The 16,082-nt window shown below is 33.2% G+C and overlaps 1 protein-coding gene across 19 annotated transcripts in view; it reads right to left on the minus strand.

Annotated features, from left to right (window-relative positions):
* DLG1 (discs large MAGUK scaffold protein 1) overlaps window positions 1-16,082 on the minus strand; it is a 238,327-nt gene that overhangs the window by 54,393 nt on the left and 167,852 nt on the right. For all 19 annotated transcript variants that reach the window (XM_033128021.1, XM_033128025.1, XM_033128009.1 and 16 more), the window contains 2 exons: window positions 13,424-13,580; window positions 1,908-2,010 (listed from right to left, as the gene is read on the minus strand). In XM_033128021.1, coding sequence (XP_032983912.1) covers window positions 1,908-2,010; window positions 13,424-13,580 — 260 coding nt within the window. The remainder of the gene's footprint in view (window positions 1-1,907; window positions 2,011-13,423; window positions 13,581-16,082) is intronic.

The following is a 16,082-nucleotide window of genomic DNA, read 5'->3' on the forward strand; positions in this document are numbered from 1 at the left end:
GTATCATATGTGTGTATGTGCGTGACTAATCTTTATCTGTTACTAAGCTTTGCTGTCTGTTTCTACATTTTCATATTATTATCTTTATATGAATGCCAGGCCAGTTACTTTTCAATTACTTAGGACTTAACGAGTTGGATTTCGCTGGACAAGATATTTGGCTGGACGACAAAGTTTTGGGATTACAGGGGGGGATGAAAACACAGGTTCTTTGCAGCCTTTAAAATCAAGAGATTGTCACATTATAGGATGCTATGAAGACAGATTGCTTTCACCCGATATGGATCCTCTATTTCTTTAAACCAAACCACATCAAAAATGGCTTCTGCTCCAGGCTGCTCACGCCAGTTCCCCACAAGGCATGCCATAAACAAGGACGTTTTTACACCTCAAAAACAAGCCCCTTGCATGTTGGAAGTGCAATTTTCTGTCATATTCTAAGTTCTGCCACCACTGAGCATTCTCAGCATCCTATGTGTTCTTACCCTTCCCCTCTTTTCTTGCGGCTTCTGCCAGGTCTCAAGCTGCTTACCTATATTTTGCTGTTCAAGTATTCTATCAGTTTTCTTAGTTTAACTTAATGTGAGGTGGAGTTGTATGGGTAAGAGAGTGTGTGTGTATCTGTTTATTTTCCTTGTTGCTTTCTGGGGAGGTCAGGGAGCAGATACTGACTTACTCTTCATCATACCTAAACAGTCTATACTCCTTATAAACATATAAATGAGAGTCTTTCTATAATACTAAGCAACCAGTGATTATAACTTGACTTCTATATAGTATACTTCTAGGGCAAGAATGTGTTGGCCAAAAGATAAAAGCAGGTCCCACTGGCAGTTTTGTTTTTTACAAAAATTAATAAATTGGCATTCTGACTTCATATACTAGTCCCTATTTGTTTGGTTAATGAGAATTTATTTGGAATTTACCTCTTATGTAAATGAATTAAGTTCAGTTACCGAACTTCAACTGCTGAGGTTTACAAGACTGAAGGTATTATGCAACAGCAAGCAATGCCCTACATGCTACTTTGATCAAATAAAACACATATTAGGTTTTGTTACAAAAATAAATTACACTCCAAGAAAATAATAATAAAAGTAACAGTTGCTAAATTATAGAATGTTTCACTTGGCTCCTTTAGTCACATCATTCTTTCCTTCTTCACTTTGTTGTTTATGAACATTAATCAGTATGCTGTGTATTCTTCTGGGTGTTTAAGCTTTTAAAATTCCACTGAGGTTTTACTGGAGAAGTGGTTATGCTGGTGCACACTAGAATCTTATAGATGTGTAATACGGCATGACCTCAAATTTTCCATTACCACCTTCTTCCCCTAGAAACTTAGTAAGGTCATGTTAATGATATTTCACTATTTAGAAACACATTGCATCCTGAACTTGTATTCTTTCTCTTTATTTTAAATAGCAGTAGAGCTTATTAGAAACATATATTAAACCTTGATATTAGTAAATATAGTCTAGTACAAAAGTTAGAAAAAATTGGGATGATTTAATTTTCTTTGGCAATATTATCCTATCTTTGTTTATGGTTTTTATTATCCTTTTGGATTACTGAGTTAGTAAAAGTTATGTTAAAAGGTATTTGTTTGCTTAGAGGACCGATTTTTACAAATAAACACATGAAAATTAATCCAAATAAAAGTGAAATACTCGTAAGAGTTGACAGATACAAGTTCCTACATCCCATCAAAAACACTTTGACCTGGATAATGAATTAGGTTCAGACTGAACATACCTAGAATAATAAATCAGACCATATATACTAGACTAGAATAATAAATCAGACCAAAACATAAAAAAAAGTTAAACTTAGGAAGTTAAACATTAAGAGGAAGAATTCTAAAAATTGAAATAAACAATAAATACTGATAGCAAGAATTTTATTACCTTCAGGTCGATACTGTGCAACAATTGTGACAGCTTGGCCAGCATTTTTCAAAGCGGCTGCTGCCTGCTCATGGCTGGCAGTTCTAAGGTCAACACTGTTTACCTGTAAATCAAACCAAATCTTAAATTTGAAAGAAAATTATCATACTGATTAGAAATCACAATAGCTTGTTCATTGAGTAAGTGTAGATTAAAAAAAATTTTACTTGCAATTACTTTAGCACTAAAATATTGCCTTGTTCCGATTTACTAAAAATTTATACAGTAAAACAAAATATTACTATTAATCAAAGTAATTTTATTCACTAAAAATACTTTGTTTAATGCTGAGTGAGCAAAACCAAAACACTTCCCTCTAGGTTTTCCAGAAAGTTGTCTATCAATCTTTTGAGAAACGTACCTTAATCTGACAACCTAAAAAATCAACAAGTATCATCACTTTGTACATTTCATTTCACCAGTAACTCAAGCAATGGGAGAGAAATTCATTTTGTAGCATCCTTTCAACTCCTGCTGCATTTTCACTTCTATTTACTCATCTCAATTCCAATTCTCTTCCTTACTTTCCCAAATCAAAGATTCCCTTCATTTGGAGTTAATAGAAAAACAATAACTTAAAAGAATTAAAATAGCTCAGATTTCAAGGACTAAAATTTAAATAGAATAAATGTTATTAAATGAACAATGTTTCATTTTTTTAAATAAAGGGCCCTTCCTTGAGTGAAATAATTACTGAGGTGATCAACCCCACTCCAGAAAAATAAGCAACTTAGTTCTTATTTCTGGAAGGCTGGCAATAACTAGCATATACTGCAAAGTACACTATCTTAAAAGATTGTACCTTTCTACTACAAGAAAAACTCATTGGGACATTTATGGAGTGTTACATTAGAATGTAATAAACTTTAAATATGTAAGTAGTCTTTTCTCCCTAAGAACCAGCAATTAATAGAATACAGCAATGTTCAGGATCTTCATTAAATATTTTTGGAAGAAAAAGAACTGTCACGCAATTTTCATATGAAAACCTGTTTTATCAGCATCTAATCTAAAATCTATTAAAGATCCCATACCAATTTTGCAAATTTGACTGTAAGTCCAGAAATTCTTGGGATCATAAAATTTACACAAAAGAACATTTTAACTCTGTAAAGACCTAGTATTTTATATGATCTATAAAGGATATCATTGTGCAACTAAGTTAGAATACAAACTTCCTGAATGAAAACCAAGATTCAAAAACCTTAAACAAATGTAACAGAATGTGGTTTTATTAGAGAATGTCTCTAGCTGAAGGTTATAAAAAAAAAAAACCTCAACACAATATATAAATAGTTCTACTTTGAACATAAAGAAAATCTTCCTAATTCCCAGGAGAACAAATTAGGAAAGAAATAAAAAGGAAGACAAAATTTCATTGATTATTGTAGAGAATATTATAAGTTTTAATGAATTATTTCCTGAGCATCAAGCCCTTTTGCTACAGGAGAAATCTGAAGAAAACTTACATAGATTCAAAAGAGAATAATTTGTTAACAAGACTACAAATTAAAAACTTTCTTAAATATCACTGAACATTTTGATGGAAGATACATTATTAAAAATATTTAGAAGAAATAACCTATAGTGAGACGTATTTGTGTAAATAGCCCAAGGATTCCTTTTTTACATTAACACTTAAAAAAGAGAGATATAATTTACATAAAACTCACTTTTAAAGTGTATAATTTAGTTGTTTTTAGTACGTTCACAAGGATGTCAACCATCACCATGATCTAATTCCAAAACATTTTAAGTACCCAAAAGAAGCTCACTACTCATTAGCAGGCATTCCTCCCTTTCCTCTCCCCTTGTCCCTTAGCAACTACTAATCTACTTTCTGATTCTGTGGATTTGTCTATTCTTATATTTTAAATAAATGGGATACTGTAACACATGACCATTTGTGTTTGGCTTCTTTCACTTAGCGTATCTGCATGGTTGACCCTTGTAGCATGTACCAGTACTTCATTACTTATGGCTGAATAATACTCCACTGTATAGATATTCCACATTTTATTTATCCACTTGGTTAAATTTATTCCTAAGTTTTTCATTCTTTTTGATACTACTGTAAATAGAATTGTTTTCCTAATTCACTTTCAGCTTGTTTAATGCCGGTATCTAGAAATATAACTGCTTCTTGTAGTGATTCTCTGACCTGCAAACTTGCTGAGGCTGTTTATTAGTTCTAAGAAACTGCAATACAATGTTTAACAGAAGTGGCAAGAGTGGACACCCTTGTCTTCTTGTTCCTGATCTTTGAGGGAAAGCCTTCAGTGTTTTATTTAGCATTTAGTATGATGTAAGCTATCAGTTTTTTATACTCTTTCTCAGGTTAAGGAAGTTCTCTTCTGTTCCTAATTTGTTCAGTGCTATGATGTAAAACTGCTGGTTTTCAAGTGCTTTTTCTGTGTCTACAGAAATGATAATATGGTTTATGTCCTTTATCAAAATGGTATCTTGATTAGTTTTCCTACATTGAACCAACCATACATTCTTTAGACAAAGTCCACCTAGTTATGGTGTGTATTCCTTTTTTAATGATGGTATTTAATCCTCTTCTGTGCTGCTGGATCCAGTTTGCTATTTTGTTGAGGATTCTTATAGATCTATATTCACAAGGGATATTGGTTTGTAGTTTTCTCTTCTTGTGATGCCCTAGTCTGGTTTGATATAAGAATAAGATGAGTTGGGAAGTGTTCTTCATGCCTATTCCTTTTTTGGAAAGAGTCTGTGAATGACTGGTATTAATTCTTCTTTAAATGTTTCGTAGACTATACCAGTGAGGCCATTTGATCCTGCGCTTTTTCCTTTGTGGGAAGTTTTGATTATCAAATCAATCTCCTTAATTGTTGTCAGTCTATCCAGATTTTATATTTCTTGAGTCTGTTTCCGTATTTTATGTCTTTCATAAAATAGTTAGATCTTGTTTTTTAATCTACCCTGTCAATATCTTTTGAGTGCTTAATCCATTTGCATTTAATGTAATTACTAAAAAAGTAAAATTTACGTCATCCATTTTGCTATTTAAGTCTTGTCTTTTTTGTTCCTCCATTCCTCCATTACTACCTACTTTTGTTCATAGTTATTTTCTAGTATACCATTTTAATTCTCTTACAATTTTTTATTATACACATTTTCAGTTATTAGTGAGTACTCTGGGTTACAATTAACATCTTTTAACAATCTACTTTCAACTTAGTTTCAACAGTATATAAAAACTCTGCTCCTATGTAACTGTGTCCTCTATCCCTCTTGTGATACTACTGTCATATTAATTACATCTTTAAACAATGTGTGCCCATCAACACAGATTTAAAATTGTTTTATTCGGTTGAGTTACAAACAAAAAATACACTTATGCTGTTTTATATTTACCTATGTAGTTACCTTTAAAGATGCTATTTATTTTTTCATATGGATTTGGGTTACTCTCTAGTGTCTGTTTATTTTAGTCTGAAGATTCCCTTTAGTATTTCTTGTAAGGAAAGTAGAGATAAACTTCCTCAGTTTTTGTTTACCTTGGAATGTCTATTGTTCTTTGTTTCTGAAGACCAGATTGGCTGGGTACAGACAGAATTCATGGTAAATAGCCTTTACCTTTTGAGTATGTCATCTCACTGCTTCCGGTCTCCACAGATTCCGATAAGATTAAGTCCTAATCTTATTTAGGACTTAATGACTCCCCTATACATGAGTCATTTCTCTCTTTCTGCTTTCATAATTCTCTCTTTTGTCTTTCAACACTTTGATTATGATGTATCTATGGTGTGGATCTCTTCATGTTTATCTACTTGGAATTCACTGAGCTTCTCAGATGTGTACATTTAAAAAAAAATCAAATTTGCAAAGCTTTTCACCATTGTTTATTCAAATATTCTTTCTGAACCTTTTTCTTTCTCCTATCATTCTGAGATTTCATTATGTGTATGTTGGTACCCCTGATGGTATCCCATAGATCTTAGAGGCTCTGTTAATTTTTCTTTTCTTCAGCCTAGGCGATTCTTTCTTCTGTTCAAATCTGCTGTTGAGCTTGTCTAGATATTTTCATTTCAGTTATTGTACTTTTAAGCTCCAGAATTTCTTTAAAAAATTTTTTTTTCATGTTTAATGTGAAAACAATGATCTCATGAAGTTTACATAGCACAATATTAGGCATTACTTAATATCCATTCTGATGGTTGTTATAATGTGATAATGTGATAATTGGTGGCATATTACATGTTTTCAAAACTTCTGAAAAACAGAAATAATGTGAAATTCAAATACATATTGCCAAGGAGCTGGAGATTGCTCTCAAATGACTGGATGGCAAACTTTACATGTTGGCAAGATAAAAAGAAACTGTTAAATCTTTTTTATTTCTGTATTAAAATGAGTCCTTGATGATAAAGTAACAAGATCCAACATATAGTAAATCAAACTATTTACAAAAGTTAAATAATGTTTTAGACCAAACAAAAAACAAGAGGAAGCATTATGGAAAACATTCTTATTCTAAATTTAGTTTTTTTCTATTGCGTCTTCGTTATAAGCATTTCAAAGACTAATCATACAGTAACTTTTAAACTCCTAATTAAAATAAAATGAGGCGAGGTAACATTTAATTAAAGCAACAAGTTATCCTCGTTTTGTAAAAATATCTTCCTGTTAAAGAGATATTCTATACCATTTAACAAGGAAGAAACAGATAATTATCTCAAGAAAATGCTGCCTCATCTGACATTTGAAGTTCAATGTAGATTATCTAAAACATTTTCTCTCTGGGACACTGAAAAAAAAAAAAGTTTTTATTAAATTACACCAATTCTCTGGCAGACACTTTAAAAAGGGGGGGGCTTTTAAAAATGAATACTTAATTCTGAAATTAGCAAGTTGATATCCTTTCCTAAATTATAGGAATACTTATTAATTTTTATAAGATTCTACTTCTAGCTTAAAGATAAGTAACAACCACCAATGACACTGAAATTTATCTAGTGATAAGAAATTGCACATTTAGTCAGAAAATAAATCATTAACCTTTAAGTCTAATTACACAATGATAATGAAAATAAATGTTTTGTTTCCAGGAACCATGTGTTAGAGCTGATTTTGGACAATGAACAGTGTGTACTTCCAGGACATTTTTCCAAGTCAAGTTGTTGTCCTTTCAATCTTAGCTGTGGAGGGTGCCGTTCAGTCTTCAAGTTGTTGTCCTTTCAGTCTTAGTTGTGGAGGGCGCAGCTCAGGTCCAGGTCCAGTTGCCGTTACTAGTTGCAGGAGGCGCAGCCCACCATCCCTTGTGGGAGTCGAACCGGCAACCTTGTGGTTGAGAGGACGTGCTCCAACCAACTGAGCCATCTGGGAGCTCAGCGGCAGCTCAGCTGAAGGTGCCATGTTCAATCTTAGTTGCAGGGGGCGGAGCCCACCATCCCTTGCGAGACTCCAGGAATTGAACCGGCAACCTTGTGGTTGAGAGCCCACTGGCCCATGTGGGAATCGAACCGGCAGCCTTCGGAGTTAGAAGCATGGAGCTCTAACTGCCTGAGCTACCGGGCTGGCCCAATGACACCTTTTTCATGGTTAGTATTTTAAGTATCTTGTCCAGAAACTGTTGTCTACCCCAGAGTTGCAAAGATATCCTCCCATGTTCTCTTCTAGGAGGATTATGGTTTTGGGCATTACATTTAGATTTATAGTCCATCTAGAATTAATTTTTATGTCTGCAGTAAGACTGGATTGAAGTTCATGTTTTTCCATACAGATATCCAGTTGTTTCAACATCATTTATTAAGACGTTTGTTTCGCCATTGAACTGACTTGGCCCCTGGGTCCTATTTAAGAAATCTTTGCCTAATCCTAGTTCATTAAGATTTTCTTATGTTTTCTTCTAGAAGTTTAGTTCTATGATCCATTTCAAGCTAAATTTTGTACATGATGATTGGTAAGAACCAAAGTTCTTTTCCTCTTCTTTTATCTACTTAGTCTGCCAATTATACAAAAGGGTGTTTAAATCCTCAACTCTGACTGTAGATTTGTCCATTTTTCTCCTTAGTTCTGGCAATTTTTGCTTCATGTATTTTGAAAAGATTATTAGATACATGCACATTAAGGACTATAATGTCTTCTTGCTAAAATTATGCTCTACCATTTTAAAATCTATCAATAACAACACGCTTTGCCTCAAAGTCTATTTTGTCTTATAGGAGTATGTTACATCATCTTCTGCATGTTGTTTACATGGTGTACTTCCACTTTTACTTACAACATATGAGTCTTCATATTTAAACTGAATCTATCTGATAGAGTATATAGTTGGGTCTTGGTTTTTTTGAACCACGCTGACAATTTCTGCCACTTAATTGTAATATTAACTGTAATATAGATATTAATATAGTTGGATTTCAACCCCTTAGTATTGCTTTTATGTACTTGGTCTTCCTTCTTTCATGACTTTGTAAGAAGCATGTATTTTTCCATATTTCATTTTATCTGCTGTACTGACTTTTTAAAATGAGACCTCTTTATAATATTTTTAGTGCTCCCTCTAGAGGTTATAACATGTAAGTATAAGTTATCACAGTCTACTTTCAAATAATTTTATACCACTTCATAAACTGTGTAAGAACCCATAATTCCATCTTCCCTTCCAATTTGTGCTCTACTAGTGACCTTTATCTCTACGTATGTCATACTCCCACAATACATTGTAATTATCTTTTTGTTTTAAACAGCCAACAGTCTTATAATGATTTTTTTTAAATTTAAAAATGTACCTTTTATATTTACTGTTTCTGTTGTTCTTAATTTCTTTCTGCAGATCTGGGGTTCCATCTAGTATAATTTCTTTTTAATCAGAACAATTTCTTCTAGTTTTTGTGGTAGGTCTGCCAGAGACAAATTCTCTAATTTGCTGTCATTATTTCAACTTCATTTCTGATGAACAATTTCACTGAATATAGGATTCTAGGTTGATAGTTTTTTCTTTCAGCACTTTAAAAATATTGTTCAATTGCTTTATGTCTTCTAATATTTCTAGTGAGAAGTCAGCTGTAATCGGTATTGTTATTTTATGTATCTTTCATCGGTTTTAGAAAGATCTTTGTCATTATGTCTTCAAAGATTCTGTCTACTCTTTACTAGACTGTCTGATATTGTTCCATAGACCTCGGATGATCTGGTATGCTCTTTCATCCCAATCTTCCCCCCACCTCTTGTTTTATGTTTCCGTTTGGAAACTTTTTTTGACTTATGTTAAAGTTCAATGATTCTTTCCTCTGCTGATTCCAGAGGAATGGTAAGCCTTTTAAATAAAATTTTCATTTGTGATAATACTTTTATTTCTAGCAATTCCATATGATTATTTTTGTAGTTTCTTTTTGCCAAACTTCTCCAATCTTTTTCATCCATACTGTCTACCTTTACTTTATACCCTTTAGTATTTTTTATCATCATCATGATTTTATCATGATTATTTTAAAGTCCCTGTTTGATAAATCCAACATCTGAGCCATTCTCTCACTTTACTTCTATTGACTGCTTTCTGTCTTGACAACTAATTTCATTTTCTTTCTTTTTCTTTTTTTGCATGTTTTGTAATTTTCAATGGTAAAGTAGACACTTTGGATAAAATAACAGTGGAGGCTGAAAGAAACAATATTTAACTCCAGAATAGGGAACAACCCTTGTGTCAGCCTACGAGTCGGGGAGCTACATCGATATAATCTATAGTTGAGCTGCAACTGGCCTTTATTGTAGCTTTAATTAAGTTCAGTTTCAAATGTTTTGAGAGCAGAATTAAGACTTTTCCTTCTGAGGGACTTATAGTGTGAGCACTGGTGAGATTCCCAAGATTTCTTTGTTTTATAGGTGAAGCACTGACTTTAAAAACTCTGTGCTTCATAACCCTGCTGCCAGATTTGTGGATTGTTGGTAATTTCTCTTGGTTCTCTAGACCTGCCTAAGGCTTGCTGTATTTTGGGGATATTTCTGTTCACACCACCTCAGGGCTTTTTCTCAGTTCTCCTGCCCAACTCTCATCCCTTAGCAGCTCAAAGTACAGAGTTCCAGGGGTTGGTTTTCACAGATCTTCTCCCCAAGGTCTCCTACATTTATAGGGCAGGTGCCTTGTATTTGGGAATGCCCTGTATCACTCATGAATGATTTTCCCTCAATTCTTATCTGGTATATTGATTCTGAGCACTCAGTGAAGACCTATGAGAAAGAGATGGCAGGTAGTTGTAGACTTACTCTGTAGCTTCCCAGAATTTTTATCAGTTTCACTAGTCCACTGAGACCATTGCCTGTTGGGTAAAGTTTTGGCTGGTTTCTCTCTATCCTTTTCTGTTCCTTTTCTTTCTCCTACCCAATCTATCAAGGAATAGCTGCCATGGGTATCTTCTCTTCTATGAAGGGCTAGTTACTATCTGAAAGTTAGTTTACTTAACTTCCAAAAAGTTAGTTCACTTTGAATCCTCAGTTCTCTGATGGGTTTAGTTTTTCTTTTACTTTTTATTTATTTACTTATTTTATTTAAGGAGGGCTCAGCTCATAGTGGTCCATGTGGGGATCAAACCAGCAACCTTGGTGTTATTAGCACTGCACTCTAACCAACTGGGCTAACCAGCCACAGGTTTAGTTTTTCTAAACTTACTCAGATTGTTTTGGTTTTTAGAGTAAGAATGATGGTCTTTTGAGACCTTCTACATTTTAATACTATAATTAAGGTGTATTTTGTTTTACAAGTCTGCTTCAATAATCATTATTCTTGGGTAGTACTATGCTGTTTGAGTTGCTGTAGCCTTCAGTATATAAGTGCAGTTTCCATTTAATTGTACCATATATTAATAATTTCCTTCGTTTTCTGATTCCAGTACTAAAATCATTAATAAAGTACTACTGCATAACTGAAGACTCAAATGCCCAAGATTTTCATTCAAATAGCAGTTGGTAATACCATGATCTCAGAACTAAAACGAAAATAGAGTTCTACCTTTTTTTGTAAATGATAAATCACTCTCTTTCTGCCCTGGATTCAGTCTATCTTGAATTACAAAGGATCTCCAAAAGGAAAGACTGCAGGAATGTTATTAATATGTTGATCTAAGTCTATGTAGGGAAGGGTTAGGTGGCAAGAAGGATTGACTTGAAAACTGCATAAAAGATGCAATGTACATTTTTGAATGCTTTTCCTATCATGTTCCAGCAACATAAACCTTCAGCTTTAGAAATATTTTCTTTATATTTTATAGTTGGAAAGGCCTCATTTAATTTATAAGAAATTATTTAAAATAGTCATCAATATTGAATGGCAATGCTGACCCAAGATATAGGTTTGTTTCTATATCTCAGATCTTAAAATTCCAAAGTGTTACCTAAACGTTTAAATTAAAAACAAAACAGCATAGCATAATATAGTGGTTAAGGTAAATCATGGGTATACCATTTATTAGCTATCATTAGCTATTATGGGCAAATTAACCTCTAAACTTCAATTTTCTCATTGGAAAAATTATGATGAGAATGATGCTCTTGCATCTACAACAAGCAATGTAAACTACTTTTGGAAGAATACCACTCCCCAATTCAGGCAGCACTAGATTTCCACATACAAAGTAAATAAAGTAGTATTGAAAATAAACTCAAAATGCAAAATTTAGAACATCAGAAAACGATTTACCCCAAGTCACCATAAAATAGCATGTATTAGATACCTACAAACTTCAGAAAATAGAACTATTATTTCTAGACTATAAAATAAATAGGTTTAAAAAAAACCTAAAAGAATATAAGAAACTATATGTAATCAAGACCCACAAAAACTCCCAAGGCAGATTAGAAAAAGAACCTGAAAGAACTTATAGCAATGAAATGGTACTTTGAAATTAAAAAAATAGTTTTGGCTTAAAGAGCAGATTAGACAAAGATGAAAAAAATTTATGAACATGAAAACAGATCTGATTGAAATGAAGTTCAAGGACATAGTTCACAAATATGAACTGGGGTTTAGAGATATGAAGAACAAAATGATAATGTCCTTTCATAGTAGTTCATGAGGACAGAATACACACAATGTGGGAAAGGCAAAATCTGAAAGAGAATGGCTAAGAAGATTCCAGAAATGATGAAAGACAAGACTTCTCTGATTCAAGAAGCATAATAAATCCCAAACAAAATAAACAGAATGCTAGACATAGACACATTTTAGTGTAGTACACTAAAGAGTAAGTCTTAACAGCAATCAGCGAGAAAAATAAATCACCTACAAACAAGACAATGCAGATATTTTGTTAAATAGCAACAAAAGAAACCAGACAGCATAAAGCAATAGCTTCAAAATACTGGAGACAACAGCTATCAACCTAGAATTCTACACTGAATTATATTTACAAGTGAGAAAAATAAATACATTTTTAGACAAACTCCAAATGTATTTATCATAAAGAAATCATTGCTAAAGAATAATTCAAGGGCTCCCACTATGGTGCATTTGAATATCTGAGGGACATTTTTGTTTGTGAAAATGACTAGGGAGTTCTTCTAGCAAGTGGAGGATGGGAGCTATAAAAGGTAAATTTTCTACAGTGAACGAGAGTCCTATATAACAAATCATAGTGGCTCACTGAGAAACAGAAGAAAGAAATGAGATACAAGAAAAGATGAACAAAAAATTACAGAACATATGGATTAACTATTAAAAAAACAAAAATGACTCAATTTGGGGGATATAAAAATGAAACAGAAAATACTAGAAACGGCACAATTAGAATTCAAGTTTCCCAAAGTCTCTGTATCACTAGGTAGTACAGTAGAACTATTGATCACTTTTAGTCTAAAATTTTATGGGTAATAACCACAAAAGCACATAAACTGAAAATAAAGTGGCGAAAAGATAAGGCAAATATCAAGCAAAAAGTTAGCATAATCCCATTAATATCAGGCAATATAGCTTCTAGGGTAAAAACCATTATTATAAAGAGGCTCATTACACAATGATCAAAAAGTTCAACTCACCAGGAAGAAATGCTGATTCTAAACTTAGATGCATTTAGTAACAGTTTCAAACATATAATGAAAAAAAAATTGCTACAAGGACAAACTGCCAACCCCATCATCATATTCAAACAGCTTAAAAAATCTTTTTCAATAATAAATTAAGCAGACAATAGATTAAAATATAAAGAAGATTTGAACTAAATGAGTAACAAGGTTGACTTAAACATATACAGAACTCTGCAGTCAACAAATAGAGAATACATACTTCCTTCAAGCACATTTATAGATTGACCCCTTTATAAGTCAAATATCCAAAGAAAATCTATCATACAGAATACGTTCTCTGACAACACTGTAATTCTACAATTAAGCTGTAAAATAGTAAGAATATAACTGAAACACCTGCCATAACTTTAGGATGTAAAAACCAAAAGTTTTAATAATTAATAGGTCATAGTTAAAATAATAAAAACATTATTTTGATTAACATATCCTACCGATATAATACGATCTCCTTTTCTGAGCTCTCCACTAAGATCAGCAGGTCCTCCAGCCAAGATAAAGGAAATAAATATTCCTTCGCCATCTTCACCTCCGACAATGTTGAAGCCAAGGCCCGTTGAGCCACGATGAAGAACAACTTTTCTAGGTTCCCTAAAAATAAAAAAAATATTGAACATCTTAGAAATTTTATATAGAACTTGACATTCTATCAATGAAAATTCCCTATTAATAACTCTTATGTTATCAAACTATAAAGAAAGCTTAATGAAATATAAAAGGTTTTCAAACTGTGGAGCAAAGAAATACTTTCTAAGCCTAGAAATTAGACTAAGAAATTAAAAGGAAAAAAATCCTATTTTTATATAAAATGCAAGAACCCATGTTAAAAAACAGACATGAAACTAAAACAAAAGGAAGAAAATATAGAAATTAAAAAAATAATAATATAAAGAGCCTATTCAGGAAATATATATACCTATGAAAAGCTGATGTTGCACACATTTTATTACCTATGAAGCAGTCACTGCCCCTACTTCTTAGGTGGTGTAAAAGGTAGACATCCCTTTGCATTAGTGAAGATAGGTCCTTTTTCCAGTCCCAAAGGGATGAATCATGACTAACCTAAGCTGGCCATTGAAATCCCTTTCCCCTTTGCTAATAAGGTGAGGCTATGACAGACACTGTTCTAGCCGCTAAAATATGAGGGAAAATGTTACTGTCACTTCCCAAAGAAAAACAGACCCTAACAAGGACAAAGCACATTTGTTCCTCTCATCACCCAAAATAACGCCCACACAAAAGAATGAACAATAAAATCCCATTATTCGTTTGAATATATTACAATCATGAACGTAAGACCAAGCATACACACCAAGCATACACATGGACCTATGGTTGCTACACAAACATTGGAATTACTCATCTCCAGATGTTTTATATGAAATAATATCTTTATTTCTTTATTATCTTTATCTTTAATAAAGATAATAATATCTTTAATATCTTTATTGCAGAAAGATGGAAGTCACATCCATCTACCTACCTACCTACCAACCTACCTCTGCTTTTCATCCATGCTAAGATTCATCTTTCTGCAATCCTCCCCACCCCCTGCCATTTAAAATCTCTGAAATCAGAATACATGTTACCACTAATGTTTCACATTTGCTACCAGTTATACATAGTTGTGTGAAAACCATTCAAATACTCTGGTAAGACCATGAAAATTCCAGCGGCATATTATTTTAGGTAATTAAATACAGAATATCACTTCAGATTAGAATGTATCATATTTGTTAAATATTTTTAAAATTTAATCTGAATTTTCTAAAACATCACAGAAAGCTATTGGTAACAAAAGGCTTAACAGAAGTAAATAACTTTTACAAATGAATTTTAGGGATCCTTCCATATAATGTGTAATTAATCGTCTTAAATATTTGTCTACTCAAAACTTAAAATGTTGGGGCCGGCCCCGTGGCTCAGGCGGTTGGAGCTCCGTGCTCCTAACTTCGAAGGCTGTTGGTTCGATTCCCACATGGGCCAGTGGGCTCTCAACCACAAGGCTGCTGGTTCAATTCCTCAAGTCCCGCAAGGGATGGTGGGCTTCGCCCCCTGCAACAAAGACTGAACAGGGCACCTTGAGCTGAGCTGCCTCCCGGATGGCTCAGTTGGTTGGAGCGCGGGCTCTCAACCACAAGGTTGCCAGTTCGATTCCTGAGTCCCAAAAGGGATGGTGGGCTGCGCCCCCTGCAACTAGCAACGGCAACTGAACCTGGAGCTGAGCTGCGCCCTCCACAACTAAGACTGAAAGAACAACTTGAAGCTGAACGGCACCCTCCACAACTAAGATTGAAAGGACAACTTGACTTGGAAAAAAGGCCTGGAAGTACACACTGTTCCCCAATAAAGTCCTGTTCCACTTCTCCAATAAAATCTTAAAAAAAAAACAAAAAAAAACTTAAAATGTTTTCTAGTCATACATAGGTATCAATTTTGCCAGTTCAATTATAGGGTTAATAAAATTATATTTTCTTGTCAAAATCAGCAAAACTAAATCATGCATTGTTTAGGAAAAATTACACACACAAATATATACGGAAGAAAAGGAATAATAAATCCAAAATTCAGGAAAGCAGTTATCTTGGTGGGGCAGTATAGGAGAAACAGCATAGGATCAGGGCACAGGATAGGTTTCACTATGTTGATGATGTTTTATTTCCTTGTTAGATGGTGGACTCATGGTTTAGGGTTCTTATTATGCTTTAAACATATGTATGAATTATAATTTTACATTAGTAAATAATAATTAAAAAATAACCTGCTGAAATCCAACAGCATTTCCAAAGGAAAATAAATTCATTTTTCATATAACATAAGCCCATGAAAAGATGTTCAACATCATTCATTAGTCATTAGGGAAATGCATCAAAATCACAATGAGATAAGGTCCCACCTACTACACTGACTATAAAATAAAACAAAACAGAAAAAACAAGCGTTGGTGAGGATGTGGAAAAATTGGAACCATTTGAAAATGGTTAAAATAGCAAATTTGATGTTATATATATTTTATCGTAATTAAAAACATTAATGTAATATATAAAAAAAACACTGAGTTGTATACTTTCAATGAGTGAACTGTATGGTATA

The sequence above is a fragment of the Rhinolophus ferrumequinum genome, chromosome 2, assembly GCF_004115265.2.
Source record: "Rhinolophus ferrumequinum isolate MPI-CBG mRhiFer1 chromosome 2, mRhiFer1_v1.p, whole genome shotgun sequence".
Taxonomy (NCBI): domain Eukaryota; kingdom Metazoa; phylum Chordata; class Mammalia; order Chiroptera; family Rhinolophidae; genus Rhinolophus; species Rhinolophus ferrumequinum.